Source organism: Panthera uncia (genome assembly GCF_023721935.1).
Source record: "Panthera uncia isolate 11264 chromosome A3 unlocalized genomic scaffold, Puncia_PCG_1.0 HiC_scaffold_12, whole genome shotgun sequence".
Classification (NCBI taxonomy): domain Eukaryota; kingdom Metazoa; phylum Chordata; class Mammalia; order Carnivora; family Felidae; genus Panthera; species Panthera uncia.
Genome location: NW_026057579.1, coordinates 11,209,084 through 11,226,702, shown reverse-complemented (window position 1 = coordinate 11,226,702; position 17,619 = coordinate 11,209,084). Strand labels below are relative to the sequence as shown.

Genomic DNA, 17,619 nt, shown 5'->3' with positions numbered 1-17,619 from the left:
TTATTTTTGAGAGAGGGAGACACAGAATCCGAAACAGGCTCCAGGCTCTAGGCTCTGAGCTGTCAGCACAGATCCCGACGCGGGGCTCAAACTCACAAACCGTGAGATCATGACCTGAGCCGAAGTCAGAAGTTCAACGGACTGAGCCACCCAGGTGCCCAGAGTGCTGTATATTTCACAGGTGGTTTGAAGGATTCATCGTTTTATAAAAACAACAGAAGAGGGTAGGACTGCCTTTCCTTCTCCTCACAGCTCTCTCGCCCATATTGTGAGGTGGCCCATTGAAAACCTGATCTTCACGTGTCGTAGGGCGCTCTTGACGCACATCTGCCTGCTTCTGCCGTAGTTTCCACTCCACGCTCACAGGCACGAGTCAGCCCCGACAAGGAGTGGGTCTGTTGACAGTCCTGGGGAGCAGCACATGGCGGGAACATGCACCTTTTACTGAACAGAACATGGAACGTTTTCTTATGAAGGGTAGTATCTACCTTGGGGGGTGAAGTCCAAATTGCAGTTAGTTCCAGATGATTCACCACACAGAAGGTGTGAGTGTTTGGGTCTTAGTAAATAAAAGGAGTATTCTGTGTTGAATCCTGGTTTGACAGGGAGGAGGTCATCATTGATCAGGAATTTTCTTTTTTCAATAAAGGGGATCACTTAGGATGAGATGGCTCTACACCAGGATACCTTCTTGTAGGATCATTTTCATCTTTTATGCAGAATTAATCTTTGCTATTGTCAGACTTGACTCACAAGGACTTATTACAAACAATTGTTGGCTTTAAAATAAAAAGGAAAGCTAGACATTTAGTTGGAGTATAGTGGGTGGTTTTTGACCTCTCAGAGGGTGTTGTTTTCTCCATGGAGTGTCTTATCTGGCTAACAGATGTTTTTTATGACTTCGTCTAACACATAAATGGTAGCCCTAAGTGGGTTCCTCTTCATTTATCCCCTTTCCCCAGCACCATTTCTCTTTTCCTTCCCTCCTGCCAAATTCTACCCCCGTCGTCAGGTGGCTGATGAACAGGCCGACCCCTGTCCTGAGTATGGCAGGATGTCAGTCCAGTCATGATCCCTCAGTCCCCATCCTCCGGGAGAGGAGTCCTCTTGAAGGTCTCTGAGGGGAGTAGGCGGCTCTGAGCCCAGGTTGAAGTTGGCACATTTACCTGTATTACCCAGTGACCAGTTGAGCTCCCAACTCCTCATTCCTGCCCAGCCTCCCCTCTTTGGGTTCCAGTGAACTGGAATTTCTGTGTTTGAGGAGTTCCACACTGGGTACTACGTCATGGTGCTCCCAGCTGCCCACTGTAGGTCCAGATGTTAAGTCCTGTCGTGCTGCAGTTGTTATCTCCAGAGGGTGACCGTGAAGGGAAACATATCCTGGAGCCTGATTTCGTGAGCCTTGGGGCCCTGTAAGCAGGGCAAGTCGAGAGGCACATGAAAGGCCAGAGCCTGAGGGTTTGAGCCCAGCCCTCTACAAAGGTAAAACCTGAAGGACAGGGAAATCACAAGAAAAGCACCAAGAGAGTCTCGGGGATCCTGAGTCAGAGGCAAAGGAATCTGATTTTGCAAGAGGAGAATTTTGCTTTGGGAGGTTAAAGAAGCTTAGTTGCCTTCTGAGTGAAAGTGGCATTCTATTTGCTAGTCAAAATTACCTCAGACCTTGAGAATGACTGGGGTCAGGGAGGTATTGCTGCACCAGGAATCAGAGCATTATGGAGTTGGAAGGGTCCTCAGAAAAGCCTCTCTAGGCCAGCACCCTCATCTCACAGACTAAGGAACTGAAGCTCATGAAAGTCTGTTGTGTTCTCTTATGCTTTTTACAGTTTCTGTAGCACCTGCGGTGACAGCATCTACTTCAGAACCCAAGGAGGCTGAACGGCTGCTTCTTTGCCCACTCTGGAGGGGCCCCTTGGGACCCCTGTTGCCCTCACTGCCCCATGACCTCTGTCTCTGAGTAGTGGGCACAGCAGGCCGAATCGTCCTCTGCTGAACTTTTCCCTCCCTTCCTCCCTGCCTCCTTTGCTCACCTCCACCCCCCATGAAGGAATCCAGAACCCTCCTTGCCTGTGAAGCCACTGGAATGTAGCACTCTGACCCCTGGCATTGAATGTCCTGGATGGACCTGGCTTGGGAAACAGGAAAGACTCAGGCAAGGGGGAGGGGTGCCTCAGGGCCTTGGGGTGGGACAGAGGGCAAGGAGGTGCAGGGAAGCATGACCTCCCCAGGTAGGTCCTGCCTGACTCTCACAGCATGGGAGACCCCGCAGGCAGGGGTGCTGGGCCCCAAGAGGTGAGCTGCCAGGGGAACCCGGGTGCAGAGGAAAGGAGTGGAGGGGAAGTAGGGAGGAACGGACCAGAATACAGAGGAAACTCTTGTCACGAGAGGTGATAAAGGTGAAGGATGGAAAGAAGGAATGCCCAGGCACCGTCCAGATTGGATGCATTTCTCACTTTTGAAACCAAATGTTAGGAGATGGGGAAGACTCTCCTATAGAAAATTCCGCCCCACTTGGAGACTTCAGGCTCTTTAACATGCTTACCCTTTGGCAAGGCAGGTTTAGTAGAGAGGGTAGCTGCACATTCAGGTGTGCAGGCCAGATGACACTCACTGTCCCTTTCTGTTTTCTGTCAGTGTGCCCTTGACCACATTCAGGCCAGTTACCTCCCTTGAAGAGACTTTTAGAAACCCTGAGGTTCAGCCTCAGGTGATGTCTCCACCAGCTCTTTGCCCCTTTCCGGAATAAGGGAACCTTGCTTCCTCAGCTTCTTCCCATTTAAAGCCTGCTGCATACGTAGGGTGCAGAGCCAGGGATCGGGCCGCCTCACGAAGCCCTTGTGGAGCCGTTAGCAGACTACACCATTGCCACACTGCACGTGAGTTTTGTCAGAATGACGGGCCAGCTTTCGGTTGAGGGTGTTTAAAATTAACTTCTGTGCTTGTGGGGAAGGAATAGGAACTATAGGTGGCAGAGTGTTTCTGAAACACCTTTGTAAGAGGAGAGAAATCACAACTGCTGCCATACGTGAAGGGATCGGGTTTCCTTTGCTTCTGGAATCTCTCTTTGCTGAGTCGGTTGACTCTTTCTGTGCTCAGGGTTGTCTTGAACACTAACCAGCGTTCGTTAGTCATGCCACATCCTGTCTGAAGTGAGGGTACTAATCTCCTTTCCTCCTTTCTCACATGACATGGTACGGAGCCCTAGGAATAGTGGCCCTGTGCTACGTAGTAATGTCTTGGCTATTGGGCTCATTCATCGGGCCTGCAAACCAGGGTATGTGACACCCCCTCCTCCACCCAGATAATACCAAAAGCCACCAGGTGAGGTCCAGCGGGATGCTGTAGGCAATACAGCAGGGAGGTGGGTCAGCATTTCACTACTGGAGGCATCGTCTTGTGGTTGGCACTGAGCCCCTGCTGCTCTCCTATAAGCTGGGACGTTTAAAGCACTGCTTATGTGTAAGTTTGAAGCTACTTACCTCTGTATATTCTAATCCTTTGAAAATCGGCGATTCTTATTGTTAAGTAGGATATGGATTTCATCAGAGCATCCTTTGGGAATTGCCTGCCCTTGGCATTTTTCCTTTTATATCCCCCAAAACGTTAGTGTTTGAAACCTCTATTGAAGTTGATAGGCAATAATTTTTAACCTTTCAGGGAGGAGTTAAGGTAGACGTATTTCCACAGACTGCTCATTTGAGCAGCTCTTCATGACTTAACACTGTAAAGACTTTAAATAGAATAACATTGCAGAATCATGATCCACCTCCCTTACTGCATATGGGAATACATACTGCTGTAGCATGTGGAAAAAGCACTGGGTGATTCACATGGGTTTGTGTTTCCTTTTGGAAGCAAATAATTCTCTGTGTGTGTTTATGTGTACATATGTTTTACTTTAAAATTTAGAAATATATCAACCTTTTTCTTTGACACTGAAATGTTTTAAAATACCCAAAAGGTACCTGGCTTTCCTAAGTCCCCGATCGGCATGAATTATTATTGTACGGCTTATTTTTTTTTTTAGTACCTCAGGTATTCCAGACAGATATGAAATATAAACGTTAACCTACATGCATGAGTATTGACACACTTAAGCCTAAATCTTAGATGCCCACAGAGTGTCCTCAAAGCTGCTCTTTTTTCACGTGATACCGTGAATAGAGAATGTCTCCTCATAGCGGTCACCTACTCCAATTTCCCATTCATTTCTCCATTCAGCAAGTGGAGATTGGGGCCTGCTGGGTGCTGTCCACTCATCTCAACAGGGAGTGGCTGTAGAAATGTGGGAGGCACAGTTCCTGCCCCCAAGAAGCTCAGAATCTAGCTGTAAGCAAACAGCTACAATGTCTTGGGATGAGTGAAGGGTTGTAGGTGGGAGAAAATTAAGTCAACTTCTTTGAGGAGAAGACATTAGTTGGCCATAGTAAGAATAGCAGATTTCCAGGTGAAGGGGGAAAAGGAAAGGTGGCACCACCTCAGAGGACATACAATCCTCACAGTCCTACTGAAGTGAACGTCCAAAGTGTACAGAGAGATTTGACTGATTCAGGAAATATTTGTGGAGGGCCTACCGTGTGTTAAGGCCAGTTCCGGGTGCAGAAGATACAAATGTGAACAAGATAGATAAATACTCACCAGCCTGGAGCTTTCTGATATAGGGAGACAACATGAGTAAAATTAGTAATAAAATATACACCATGCCACGAGAAGGTAAGTGCTGTGCTGTGAACGGAGATTGCGTGACAGTGTTTGGTTTGCACTTTTAAACAGAGTGCTCGTGGAAAGTCTTGCCGAGCAATTGGGTGTGATCACAGACCCGAGGGACCGGGGAGTGAGCCATGCACATAGCAGGGAGAGGGTGTCCCAGGTACTAGTGCCTAGGCCCCAAAGCTTCCTTGGACTGGGAAGGAAGGGGTGCTGTCTGCACAGAGAGAAGTAACCTGAGGTTAGCAGGGGCTGGGCACAGGCCTGGTTTATCAGTGTTGAGTGTTTGGACTTGAGGCTATGGGCAGGTGGGAACGCGTGAAAATTTTGGGGTAGTGTTGATAATCAGTACTGTTGTCACCACGATTCCCAAACCCAAGTACCCAGTGACTCGGTTAGGCATAGAGGTTCAATTTACTACACCAAGCAAACTCCAGTTTTATGAGAAGTGAAGTATGTTTTCAAACATATTTTTAAAGTTTCTTCATCTTTCTGTGGTCTTGTTATATTGACTTCATATGGTCTATTTCACACGAATCTTAGGGATTAAATGATTGCTCTGTAAAAGATCGATGTTCAGTTCCTGACCTACCCTAAGGCAAAAGTCCTGCTTTTCATTGTCTCCTCATCTACGTTTGCTTTTAGGTAGAGCGTTCTAGGATGAATTTTAAGGACTTGGTGCCTTCAGAAATCAGTGTATCAGACAAGCCCCATGTTGCATGAGGTTTCTTATAGTCCACAGTTGTCTCTCTCATTTTTCATTTCTTGTTTATAGCATTACTTCCCATGTACACATCTTGTAGCAATGTGTTTTAAGATGTTTTAAGAAAAAAAAAGATTCAGGGGCGCCTGGGTGGCTCAGTTGGTTAAGCATCTGACTCTTCGGCTCAGGTCATGATCTCCTGGTTTCGTGAGTTCATCCCTCGCATCAGGCTCTGTGCTGGCAACACGGAGCCCGCTTGGGATTCTCTGTCTCCCTCTTTCACTGCCTCTCCTGCACTCGTGCTGTCTCTGTCTCTCTCAAAATAAACTTAAAAAAAAATTTAAAAAAAAAAAGATTTAGACACATATACATCAAACATTCACTTATGAGACTGGCTAACAGTAGGAAATTGTAAACCATGCACACAAAATGGTGTTCACTGACTGTTGCTGGCAAATTGTGCTTTGTTGCTAGGACCAAGTTGCTACCAAGGAGATTCATGGCATGTGTTAGAGATAAATGAGATCAAATACAGAGATAAACTTGCCTAAAGAAAGAGCTTAAAGGTTTGGGGTTTTAGCCACATTATTTAGGGATGATATTCCTTCTAACGGTACTAGAGTTAGTGGTAAGGGTCAGAAATACAATCGTTGGAATTAATCTTGACCATTCTCCTGCTTCCTATCATCTTTCACTTGGTTTACTTTCAAGAATTCAGGTAAATTATTAAGGTAAAGTTCACAGCAGTGCTCGAGTTGATTTGTAAAAACATTCCTTTACAAAGTGATTGCTAACTGATTTCACAAAATTATTATCCTGAAAAGATTCCTTAATGCTACTTACAGATCATTACACCTTTTAAAGATCATCATTTGCACCTCAGGAATATTGCTGTATGTGAAGGCATTGTTGCCTTAGCAAAGAAACCCTTGTTTCCGGATAACAGTGTTTATATTGTTAGATTTTCTATCCTTGTGATGTTTCCAGAAGTGCTCTTGCAACTCCATTCCTGTTGGTTTAGAAGGTGTCGTTGTGAGGGGCGCCTGGGCGGCTCAGTTGGTAAAGCGTCAGCTCAGGTCATGATCTCATGGTTCATGAGTTCAAGCCCTGCATCGGGCTCTGTGCTGACAGTGCAGAGCCTGCTTGGGATTCTCCCTCTCCCTCTCCCTCCCCCTCCCCCCCCCCCTCCCCCTGCCCCCCTCCCCCTCCCCCGCTGTCTGCCTCTGCCCTGCTCGTGCACTCTGTCTTCCTCAGTCTCTCTCAAAATAAATAAACGTTAAAAAAAAAAAACAAAACAACAATGTCATCTCTTCCTGCCCCTGGGGTAGTGATGTCAGCAGTGGGCCTCTGGGCCATATTCACTAGAGTTGGGCTTCACCCAGAATGAGATGGGAAAAATAGAAGTGTTCCCTCCTTCCTTTTCCCTGATGTTCAGGTCCTCTGAACTCACTCAAACTTAAAATTTTGCCCAACCCTTTGACCAGCTCACTTCCTTACTCCTTCCATTCCTCCTCTCACCTGCTTGATGGTAGCCTACTTAGAGTTCAGGCCTAGGTTGCTCAGCCTCTGTCCTCAGCTTAATGTGCGGTAAGTACCCAGCCTAGTCTCTGACACATAAAAATGTGGCTCCATAAATATTAGTTATCAGAAGATTCATCTTGAGGGGTGTGAAATATGCTTCATTATCTTTGCTAACTGTTCAGCTAATATAATGAAAAATTTACATTCTTCAAAGTGCTTATTTTCAAAGCGCTATGTTCATTTTGTTGTCCTTGTTTGAGATTCTCATCACATTTCATCTTTTCACTCTGGTGGTTCACACTTTAGGATGAATGCAATCAAGAAAAAAGGCATTCCCGTATCTAGTCTTCTGTTTTGCTCTCGGTCATTTGACTAACAGATTTTAGGTTAGAGCATATATCAATATTTATAAAACGGGACTGTGCATTATTCATATCCACAAGTACCTTTCTGGCAAGGAGCATTAATTTGTGTCACATTATCTCATTATGGTCATGATAGATGGAAGTAGAAGGGGGATAATACAGTTTATTATTTAAGTTATTATGTATTTACCTAACCATAGTTGAGGTATATTCATTCACTCAACATGTCATAAATCTTTATTGATCTGTGGAAGTTCTGGTTAACAGAATGTTGAGGTTGAAAGAAAATTTGAGTTAGTATTATTATTTTACAAGTAGGAAGATTGGCATCCAAAGATGTTTCTGAGTAATTGACTTTCTTCCCCTACCACCGAACTCATTTTCCAAAAAAACTATGGCACTGAAAGATTGCGATTGCTCTTGCCTTCTAACCTATTCCTGTTCATTCTCTCTGCAGATACTTATTTTGTTAAGCTACTCTTTGCTAAGTCCTATAATCACCCAATGATAAAAAGAAAAGAAGAGTAAAACTAGATCTTTCTTTAGCTTCAAAGAACCCACTTTCTAGTCGAGGAGATTAGATGAGCAATTTCATTATACTGCCGTAAGTGAATTTTAATAGGTGTATAATAGAAAGTATTTCAGGGGAACAAACAGTTCGGTCCCTATGGAGTGGATGATGCCTGGAGAAAGGATTAATTACTGAATAGAAACTTCCAAAGCAAGTAAAGAGAAGCAGCTTTCTAAGCAGAGAGAATAGTTTGTAGACAGCCATGGTGTCAGGGAACAACCTGGGTCGTTCAGGGAGCACGTAATCAGTAGGCATTGTTGGAGGAAGTGGGGAGGAGTGGAACAGCTGAGGTTGAAGTGGGTTAGGACCAAATCTAAACAGACTTTGTCTTCCATGCCCAAGAGTTGGCTGGCAAGTTGGTGGACTTTATTTTGGAGACCTTGCTTCCCAACTCCATATCCTTAAGTTTGATGGGGCTATTCCTGTAACATCCCTATATGAACACACCCCTGTAGGCGAATGGAACTCTGTGAAGTTCTGTTCTTATGTTCTGCATAAGAGATGGCTGATTACCTGGCTTAATCCATCGATGGCTTTTAGAGTATCTAGATGAAGAAAGGAAAGGTGACACTGATGAGCACCTCTGCAAGATATTTTTTTCCCTCCACCAAGATGTGTTCATTTCTAAGCAGGAGCACATTTGGTAACTGAAAACCAATATTCTTTGAAGCTGGTGAAACATGGAGTTACATGTTTTAATAGATATTCAAGCCCAGAGAAGACTGTGTTGCTTAATAATAACATCTGACTGAATAGAAGGTCAGCTCAGCCGTACACAAACATAGGCTCGGTGATAAGGCCTGAGACTTTCCTTAAAAAATATTGGGATCTAGGCTCAAAGCAGGGGAAATATAAGGGGGTGGAATTTTCCACCATAGGGTACAAAGTAATTGTAGCTCAGGAAATGTTTCCGTGAGCAATCAAATACCTTCATTATTTAAAAAATTTCCAAAATGTAACCATTTAATGTCTGACTTTGAGTAACTTCCTGGTAAAACCATCAAAGAGAAACTGACTTAAAAAATATATATTCATATGTCACAGTACTTGAATGAGTTGACATGCTATATGGGACTGTTAATCATAACCCATTTCTGAGATGTCTTAATCTTTTTGGAAGAGCCAGTTTTTAACTTGCTTTTATCTCTGTTACATTCATTTCCCTCATACATTTATTAGGCCCATCTTTCTTGTTTCTTTGGACTTGGCCTGTTGCTCTTTTTCTAATATCTTCAGTTGAATGCTCTGCTCTTGTTTTTTTTTTTTTTTAACTTTATTTCCTGTGAAATTTCCCTTTAAACACTGCCTTAGCTATTTCCCAGCAATGTTGACAGAGTATTTCTATTGTTCTTCATTTGAAGTATTTATTTAATTTACCTGTAATCTCCTTCCATTAAAAAAAAAAAACACCCAACTTTTTATCATAGAAATTTCCAAATCTATTCAGAAGTAGAAACAATTGTATAAACACACAGAACTTCCACAGTTATAAATTCATGGCCAATCCTGTTTTAGTGTGTTGACACCCCAGCTAGTACATCCTCTAGGATTGAGGTGTTTGAAAGGTCCTGCAAAGTGATCTTTGTTGTAGTAAAAGTGCCCCTGGCTTGCCTTCCTATGCATAGTGACTGTTCTCCAAGCCTCAGACTGGTCTGATAAGTGAGAAACTATTTTATTTATTTTTTATTTCATTAAAAAAAAATTTTTTTTAACATTTATTTATTTTTGAAAGACAGAGACAGATTGTGAGCAGGGGAGGGGCAGAGAGAGAGGGAGACACAGAATCGGAAGCAGGCTCCGGGCTCTGAGCTGTCAGCGCAGAACCCGACGCGGGGCTCGAACCCAAGAACCGTGAGATCATGACCTGAGCCCAAGTCAGACCCTTACCTGACTGAGCCACCCAGGCGCCCCAGTGAGAAACTATTTTAAATTTGAATTGTGACTACTCAAAGCATGTGATTCTGACAGCATTCCCAATAAATTGTTAGCATTGTACAATTTCATCCAAGACGGCAGAATCGAGGAAACATGAGCATGAACTCTAAAGGGACTTCATGAATTGTCCGTTCCACCCCCTTTTTTGTAATGAAAAACACTGAAGCCTTGAGGGCTAAATGCCTTGTTCAGGGTTTCTTTGCAAACTAACAACAGAGCTAGGGCTGTGGTCTCCTGGGTCAGGCAGTCTCCATGAGGAGAACAGATGTCTGGGCTGTCTGTTTTTCTATACGCAATTTCAGACAGTTCCTAATTTAGGCAGAATTGTGAAATAGGGGAACTGCATTCTGTAGTCCTAGGCTCTGCTGCCTTCTTGTTGCACGAATTCCTCGCTTCTAGAGACACTTCTTCTCTTAAGCTTCTCTCTCTTCCTAGTAGCTTCCTGCTATCAAAAAGGAAATTATTGTTTTATTCATACGCTTGGTACGATTTTGGTTGAAATGGTAGAAAATTGTACTGTAAACTCCTGCTTCCTAGCATCTTGGATCCATAGCCCTTTGCCTAGTTCTTGGTGTATAATAGATGCCATTATCTGTTTGAGGAACGAATAATTGGTGGATGGATGGATGGATGGATGAATTTGCATTCTGTAGTTCATCTCTGGTCCTCTTTTGTTATTGTAAGGTGTCTGACAAAAATTACAGCAGTGGAACATACACTTATCATAAATTGACTTTGTAAATTGGATCCTGTTCGTTTTTCAGAGAATTCCTCACTTGGACATAGTATGAATCAGTGGTCATGTTTGTTTGCTCTATATTTAGAGATTTGCATCAGTTTAAGAAGCTAGTCTTCCAAAAATGTTTGTGAGCGTAATTTAGTATTTCCGTCATTTTAGACCTCGGGTTTGTCCACTCTGGTATACAGTTACATGTGCCTAACATGGTTTCACTTTGTGGAAATGCCTGTAAAACAGATTTTTGCGACATGAATCATTTCTACCGATAACCATAATTTTGCCCTTCCTGCTTTGTGCTGATTACAGCACCAGGAAGAGGGAGAGGGAAGCACTGACTTTTGGGACATCCGCCTTAAGCTTGAAGCAGAGAGAATGAAAACTCACTGCATTAGATTCCTCCTTGAGCAGAACTGAATGCCTGATAACAGCCAGCCCAGAGCTGGGGGAGTTAAGAGCAGCAATTTTACATTACACTGGAGTTTCTAGGCTGGCATGGAAAGAGATGCCAGTATTAGCTATTTGCATCTTACTGTAGCCACAGGGATATGTGAACAGCTGGAGAATTAATTTGATATATATTCCCAGAAGCTTCTCCTCTGCCAACAGAATTCCATTACTGTGAGCTTCTGAGTGTGTACTGTGAGTTTGTTTCTTGCCTTTTAATATCTGCTATGGCATATTTCTGGTAAGTGGATTGCCACATAATGGGGTGCAGCTATATCTTGGTTTGGAGTAAACTCCATTAACCTAAGCTGATACAAGGTAGAAAAGGTAAGGCTTTGAATATACAAATGCCTCTGCCTTCAGGAAGTCAGAGATTGTAGGTGAACACACAGTACTGTGTCCAGTAAATGCAGTCACACCTGAAGCATTTTATTCCGTATTAGTGGAATTTCAGACACCAGCACGCAGATGGAAAGATATTTTGAAGGCCAGAGAGGTGGGATCCAGGATTAGTCAGGCCAGGGTTGCCGTGGCTGGTTCCTAGAGCTCCTGGACCTGCTGTTTCCCAGATGTGAAGTTGGATGTCTCCATACTCTGGATGTTTTCCACATCCTCTTCCCCAATGCCCTCTTTCCTACCCTCAGGATTGAAACTCCTAACTAGCCCTTGCATTTAAAATCTTTTTTTTTTTAATTTATTTTTTAATGTTTATTTGAGAGAGAGAGTGAGAGAGTGAGAGTGTGCAAGCGTGAGTGGGAGAGGGGCAGAGAGAGAGGGAGACACAGAATCACAGAATCCGAAGCAGGCTCCAGGCTCTAGGCTCTGAGCTGTGAGCACAGAGCCTGATGCGGAGCTCAAACCCACGAACTATGAGATCATGACCGGAGCCGAAGTCGGATGCTTAACCAACTGAGCCACTCAGGCACCCCAAAATGTTTTACGTCAAATGTGGAAGGAGGGAATTTCAAGCATCATCAAGAATCCTAGAAGATGATTTGTGGAATAGAAAGAACCAATCCAAGACAAGACTGAATGTGACTGTTGGAAGGACAGGTGTTTTTGCTTTGGCACCATGTGTGCACTCTTAAAAAACACATTCTGCAAAATCATTTACTACACTAAAAACAAGAGGGATGTTGGGAAGGATCGGGTTAAGGACAGGTCAGTCAAAACCTATGGAACTGTATACAGAGAAGATAAATACAGACAATGAGAGTCCAAGTAAAAATACTGACACAGGTAAGCCCCCCCATAGCATTTGCACCTGGAGCCTGGACAGCCCACCCTTGCTTGCAGCCCTACGTACTCCCAGGCTCCTACTGCTTCCTTCAGGGCCTGGGACCTTGAAGACAGTCACTTCCAATAGAGACCAGGGTGATCAGAATTAAACCTAAGATCCAAGGGTAGTTTCTTCATCATATTTAAATATCATCATATTTAATACATAAAATATAATACATAATACATAATACATAAAATTCATCATATTTAAATACAGTTTTTTCATTTGCATTTGTAACCTGCCTGCGTAGTTTAATGTCATGGAAAGTTCAGCCACTAGAGCAGTCATTTCTTGCACCAAAAAAAGAAATTTAAACAAGATCATCAGCCTTTTCTTAAGGTGTTCGTTATTGCTAAGACTTTTCCTTTCATTGTGAGAAAACTTGCTCTTGATCTTTTCATAGCATTAATGTGCTGAAAAAAATCAGGTATGAGTCCATGCAACTTTTGCATTTTATTGACTTCGTTTTCCTTTTTCCCAATTACATATTGGCTAAATCCCACTAAAGGGGTATGTCTGTTTATGGTTTAGCGTAACCGTCAGGAGAAGAGGTACCCGACGTCCTTTGTTATCTCTCAGACTTGGAGCCTATGCTGTCTTGGCCCAGGTGTTATCAGCAAGACATGCTCTTTAGACAGCAACCCCTGGGCGATCCCAAGACCTTTTCAGGTAATACATGAGGTCCAAACTGTTTTCATAGCAGTATAAAAATATTACCTTTATTCTGTGTGACAGCATTTGCAAAGGCACTGGTGATCAGGCTGCTGATAATCTTAGTGTGACACCATGTACGTATGTCCCTGCCACTCATTACACATCTTCTTACGTATCATGTTACTGTTCTGGGGGGTGAAATGGGACAAGTGTGTGAAGTAATTCTGTTTCAGAAATACCTGAAATACAGTGGTTGTCTCGAAGTAAAGCATCATATTTTGAGATGTCTTCTAAACATCCAAGTGGAGATGTCCCATTAGCAGTTATATATACCTGTCTTTTCACTGCAGTACTTAACGTATTTGGACATGTTTGAACATGCATGAATTTTAATTCATACATGAAATCATTAGATTTCTCTCCTATTTAGAAAAATAATTCAACATCCTGATTTGGTAATTTGCAGGAGTTACAAACTAAAAGATACATTTGCAGAGGTATCTCAGTGATCTTTTCAGGCTAGGAGACTATCTTGTCACCTGGAGAGTACCCAGAAAAAAGAAAAAAAAAAAAAAAAACTACTTGAAATAAATATTTAAAGGGCAGTAGTCCTGTTTTTTACTTCTTTTTTTCACCTGCTGACCAGTCCAAGGAGAAATCAGGAATCAGAGAATTAGAGCCTTGATCCTTGGGTCATATATGTGGATGTACATAAGAGAGATTTAAAAACATCAAATTTGCCAGGCACTGTCAGAAGAACTCTTGGGCCCAGATTTGATTTCTGTAATCAAACCTCACTAAATCTTTGCTTTGAATCCCTGTTGATTGGCCGTTAAAGTATGATGTCCTGTGATAGAAAAACATAAAAGTCTTTGTCTCCAAAGCATATTGTACTTGATCTTATAAAGCAGTGGTTGCTAAGGGAACTATTTGCCAAGAAGAAAAACAAAGTATTGATTAGAGTGGGGGCATAGAATTGAAAAACTTTCCTCAGAAAAGAAAATAAAGGTATATAAGACATCTTGGGGTTCAGAGTCCAGTGCTTCCTAACTGGACATGGTGGCCTAACATTTTTGAGGAGATGGTCAGGCTTCCCTCTGCACACTCACGAGCAGGCTCTTGCTGCTGCCGACAGGCTTCTCCTGGGAACAAAGCAGGAATCAGTAAGGAGCCAGGAAGAGTGTCAACTGCCATTTTTTAATTGTGATTCCACATTCAGGGAAAATGGTCTTCCTCGAAAACGCATGGACCATAACATTGACCAGACCAATGACATGAAATACGTGACTGGATTTATAGTATAGTGTGTGTGTGTGTGTGTGCGCGCGCATACATGCACACATATATATGTTACAGTACTATATATACAGTTATTGAACACTGTATTAAGTTCTGGGGTCAAGGGGATTCAAAGTTGGATGAGATCTGACTTCTACACACAAGGACTCTTACCTAGTGGGGAAGTTTGACTTACATAAAGCTATCGTCATAGGGGACCAGAGGTCGGCGCACATGCCTGAGGAAGCATGGAGAAGACTTCTCCAAAAAGGTGATGTTTGAACTGGGTGTTCAAGGATGAATAGGAGTTACGGGCGGAAGGGAAAGGAAGGGTTCTAGGCAGATGATACTCCATGAGCAAAGGTGTGGAAGCAGTGATGAAGGATTTGTAGTGAGAATTGCAGTGTGCCTAGGGCATTGGGATATGTGAGGGCTTGGTGAAAGAGAAGTCTGTAGAAGTAGAAGCCATACAATGAAGAACCTTTTATTCTGCAATAAGAAGTTTGGGCTTTTCCTTGTTGGCAAGAGAGAACCACGGGGCAGGTTTGTTTTTTGAGGGCGATGACTGGGGTGATGGTGTGGGGAATGGGGCCATGGAGGGACAAGAGGATGGTGGCTGGGAGACAGGTGAGAGAGGATGTTGCAGTCCTTTTAGGACAATGATGTCTTCGGGGAATTCTAGTTCTAATGGAGGAAAGCGGGGTTTACTGTGGGGGAAAATTGGAATCCACTCGATTTGGTGATAGATTAACTGTGTACATATTTATAAAAAAAGGAATAAAAATTCCTTTTTAGAATATGATGGGGGAAAAGAGAAACAGAAATAAGGGAGAGATAGAAGAGAAGAGGTAGTTTTCTAGTGGGTCAGATGTTACTTGATTTCTTATAAGTTTCTAAGTTCCTAGGGTTGAACTAACTTGGAGTTACAAATGTGAATATAAAGTCCCCAAAATGTCTTCATGACAAATGTCACTGAACTAGATTAGGGGAGTGGTACTAATAGCATGTTCAACGGCCACGTATTCTATACTGTAGCCGAAGACTAAATTATCACCTACGTTTCCGTGTTGTCTCATTGTGTTCTTTTCTGGTTTTCCTTTCAGGGCAATTTAGTAATTTTACTGTTGTCTCGAAGATAGGAATGCACCTTCGTGTGTTTACACGTTATTTCTAAACGCAAATACAGGCTAAACAGGAAAACAGATTTTAAAACAGATAAGTGGTGTTTTTGTTGAAACTTCTAAAATCGTTTTTACTAAGAGTTGAGACGTGGATCAAATAAGTGAGCCTGATCTGAAATCAGAAGAGAGGAGGTTTTCTATTTTCCGTTTTCAAAGAATTGCCATGAAGCTCTTTATGTTGTAAATGATGCCTTTCTAAAGACTCATTGACAAGATTATTTCAGTGAGGGAGAACTGCCTTTGGCCTAACTTATGCAGTGAGTTAATGATGTCACCAGAAGTAAAATTTAGCTGTAAAAAAATTATAGCCATTTGTTTACACTGTCTTCTAGGAAAACACTTTCTGAAGATGGCTTTATACCTGCCGCAGTTTGCAACATATTTAAGATATCTTAAATTCAAACACTTTTAAAAATTCACTCCAGATATGGTTATCAGAAACATGTTTACTCTTTAACAGTTAGTACCCGGTCAAGGCAGGATAAAGCATCTATTAAAGATAATGTTAAGGGGGGGAAACTGATAAAATGTCCCAGAGATTCGTAGAGTCTGGTTTCCTAGAAGAGATGTTTGAACTATGAAGAGTAGCATTAAAGATTGAGTCAGCCTGTGATTCTGTCATGCTTGTTTCATTTGTCTGAGCTGAATCCCTTGAAAGTAGGTCCGAGATCTCCTTTGTTTCTTAAACTTGACTCCATTCCATGACCAGGATACTGATTTGATCTTAGCCTAGTCTTCACTAAACTGTGGCCCTAGCTTTGGTTTTGGGCATTGGTGGACATGAGCATCCGAACTGAAATGCGTTGGAGAAATATCCACCGTGGTATCTGTTCTCGATTCTTTTAGTGGTCTTCGTTTTTATGTTTATTAGTTGTCTTGATGTGTTCAGTTGCAGAGCTGTTTTAAACCTATAGCTAGTCTCTACCAGATGGAGTAAAAAAAAATTGTGGATTTATTCATTTTGTAGATTGACAAATGTGACTCCTGTGATTTTGTTGAAAGTAGGAAAATCCAGGAATCTTTGTTTAAAATAACACATAAGAGAGGTGGTAGTTTTTGATCCCAAAACACTGGCTATTTAATGTCTGCACGTGTGGCTGTATTTCCTTTTTCTCGCTTACTGGGAGATTGGGTTTCATTCGTTTGTCATATTGCAGCCAAATCGCTTTTCATAAATTGAGGTGTCAATATCAGGTGTTAATCTTGACATCTTTGCACACTTTTGCTCTCAAACAGGCCTTTGAATGAAGCTGCAAGCAAATATTATGTGGCTGTTCGTTGTTTTACAGATGAGAACTGGGACGATGACCAACTGCTTGGTTTTGAACCCTGCAACGAAAACCTCGTGTCTGGCTGCAATATAATCAATGGGAAATGCGAATGTGACACCATTCGAACCTGCAACAATCCCTTTGAGTTTCCGAGGAAGGATATGTGCCTTTCAGCTTTGAAGAGGATTGAAGGTAAGTACTGATTTTTTACAACTGTGAGGCCTAGCACCGTGTGACTCTGAGTGGTGGTGGTGTTTGAGCTTGAAGAGGCAGAGACACACTTGCAGAGGTTGGTAGCTTTTAGAACCGCAAACAGAATGCAGAAAGTTGACTGGGTGCTGATGTGATGATGTGTGTGTTGTGTGCACACGTGCATTTGTGTTCCTGGATGCTGTGGAACGGGGTGGTGCTGTCGTCGCATGAGCAGGGCGGTCCGTGCCAGCTTGCCTGGGTCACCTCTGCGTAATGGATGATTTCACGAGTGGTGTGCTTGAGATCGGCATCTGTCGTCACCAGGTCCATTCCGCTTGACTTACCATAGCGTGGTGTTCCATGAGGAGGGTGCTAATTAGAAACGCAGCTCATCTGGCAAGAATGTGTATCTCTTTAGCAGAGACGGGAGGATCACACGGTGATGGTTGAACGCTTACGTTGAACATCGGTGTGGATGGGTCATTGGGTGCTTCACCTGTGAAATGAAGTCAGAAATTACACTAAAATAACAAGAAAATTAGGGGTGCCTGGATGGCTCAGTTGGTTGAGCGTCTGACTGTGGCTCAGGTCATGATCTCAAGGCTCCTGAGTTGGAGCCCTGTGTCCGGCTCTGTGCTGACAGCTCAGAGCCTGGAACCTACATCGGAATCTGTGTCTCCCCCTCTCTTTCTGCCCCTCCTCCACTTGTGCTCGTGCTCTCTCTCTCTCTCTCTCTCTCTCTCTCGCTCTTTCTCTTTCTCTCTCAAAAATAAACA

General features: G+C 42.9%; 1 protein-coding gene across 2 annotated transcripts in view; it reads left to right on the top strand.

Moving 5' to 3' along the window:
* CRIM1 (cysteine rich transmembrane BMP regulator 1) overlaps positions 1-17,619 on the top strand; it is a 187,788-nt gene that overhangs the window by 23,600 nt on the left and 146,569 nt on the right. For both annotated transcript variants that reach the window (XM_049651883.1, XM_049651882.1), the window contains exon 2: positions 16,670-16,843. In XM_049651883.1, coding sequence (XP_049507840.1) covers positions 16,670-16,843 — 174 coding nt within the window. The remainder of the gene's footprint in view (positions 1-16,669; positions 16,844-17,619) is intronic.